General features: G+C 39.2%; 1 protein-coding gene across 1 annotated transcript; it reads right to left on the reverse strand.

The window, feature by feature from the left end:
* Positions 1 to 75: 75 nt before the first annotated feature.
* LOC121966736 (hydroxylysine kinase-like) lies at positions 76 to 1,774 on the reverse strand. Its single transcript, XM_042516804.1, has 3 exons — positions 1,272 to 1,774; positions 704 to 846; positions 76 to 450 (listed from the first exon to the last, which is right to left on the reverse strand). Exons 1-3 carry the CDS (start codon positions 1,567 to 1,569, stop codon positions 415 to 417), a joined length of 477 nt encoding a protein of 158 aa, XP_042372738.1. The 5' UTR covers positions 1,570 to 1,774; the 3' UTR covers positions 76 to 414.
* Between the last annotated feature and the right edge of the window lie 142 nt (positions 1,775 to 1,916).

Genomic DNA, 1,916 nt, shown 5'->3' on the forward strand with positions numbered 1-1,916 from the left:
ATTTGACAGACTCCATATGAACGTCTCTCTCTGCAGCATGCCAAGATGAGGGTGCTCCATCTGGCAAAAACAATAGTAATATTGGAAAGTGAAAGAAAGAAGGACAAGTACAAAATAAAATTGAAGGAAGATAAGAAAACATAAGTCTCTCAGCAAAGCTTAGCAGCTCCAGAAATCTAGCTTCATGTTTAATTAGCAGTGAAGGGTTAGTCTTTTATTATATACATGAGTTAGATTCTAAAACACTACCAACATGGGTGACAATGAAGTAGCATAACAATGTGGACAGTGCATTTTTGACTTGATTCAAAACACCAATATTGTCAGACAAAGGAGCATTGTGTTCATTTTAGGGGGATTTAGGGACATCTAATGTTGAGAATTACAAATTGCAACCTCCAGTCAACTCCAGGGCTACTGTAGAAACATGGCGGTGCAACATGGTGGACCCTGTGGAAGAGGACCCGCTCCATATGAAGATGTAAACAGTCTATTCTAAGGTTACAGAAACACAACAATTCTTATTTAAAAAACACATACTTAGAATATTATATTCCTTATTGCCAGTATATCCCTCTGACTCCTACACACTGAACCTTCAAGACAATTGTTTTCACAACAATTCTGGAATTAACAACAATTCATGAGGTAACAAAACAAAGTAAAAGATTTAAGTTTCGGGGGGGGGGGGTTATTATTATACCTCTTGCAGGATTTTGTCCATCCTGGCTGCTGTCTTGCCAGTTTCATACAGTAACTTTGGTGTTAAAGGGACCTTAGAAATGGTGGTTCCGGGTAAATAAGTCAGCAGCCGCACCAGGTACTTCTGAAAGCCATAGCCACAATCTGTCAAAGGTAAAGACATGAACTTTTTAAGCATGAAATGTAAGCTGAGGCCTTGCTCAGGGGCACTTTTATCGTTACCCATTTTTAAAAGCCATTCATGCTATTTCCATTGTCTAAGACAGTCCAAAAAATATTTTAAATATTGTATATATTGTATACTTGTAAATATGCACATCTGTCAGAGAAAAAAGGTCATACCAGAAGGTTTGAGAAGTTTCATAATATTAACCTTTAATATGAAGCTAATGTATAGAGGTGTTTCTGCTCCTCCATCCAAGCCTTCAGCTGCTTCAACCATACACATTTACATACATTCTGGATTGTTTGGTTAATGTCTTTCCTTTAGCCAAATTAGAGGGCATTTCTCTTTTACAGTGTTAAGTGACATTATTCATCAGGTCTGACCTGTGTGACTGGTCTCATACCTATTTCTTCCAGGCTCATGAGCTGTCCTGAGGTGGTGGGCAGGGCTGTTTGGGCAGGTAGTCCGTTTTTCTGAAGGACGGACATAGCATACGTCTGCATCTCAATCAGGGTAGGGTTCTTACTGTCTACTGAGTTCATAATTTTCAGGACATACTCGCCGCCCTCGATGGGCGCCACATAGAGATTCTGATCCTCGTAGCTCGGCAGAGAGCGAATTTCTGATGTCGTCAGATTGAAGAGCCTCTTCATCATCTCAACCACCTGAGGCTGGCTGAAGTGGGGCTGTTTCTCTGACATTACTGCTGAATGAAAACAACATAACAGGCTATCACAAAGGATTCAGCTTGAAATTAATTACAAACAAAAGCATCATAGTTGTAACTGGGCATCATTTAGCTTTATAAAGAGCATTTCATACGCCATACAGATGTGTCTAACTCTAGAGTCTAAACATCTACCAGGTTATGACCTTGCAGTATCTTAACCTTCAGTTATCCTGGAGTCTTCTCTCATGCCTGCATGCTGGCAGTAAAGGACTCTAAGGCCTCTAAAATTAACATACATACACATAACATAACCAAGGATGAATCATATTTTCATAAAGTTATTATACATGATGTCCAGTAGTGTAATGAAACAAAGTA

This window comes from Plectropomus leopardus, unplaced genomic scaffold (assembly GCF_008729295.1).
Source record: "Plectropomus leopardus isolate mb unplaced genomic scaffold, YSFRI_Pleo_2.0 unplaced_scaffold25724, whole genome shotgun sequence".
Taxonomy (NCBI): Eukaryota; Metazoa; Chordata; class Actinopteri; order Perciformes; family Serranidae; genus Plectropomus; species Plectropomus leopardus.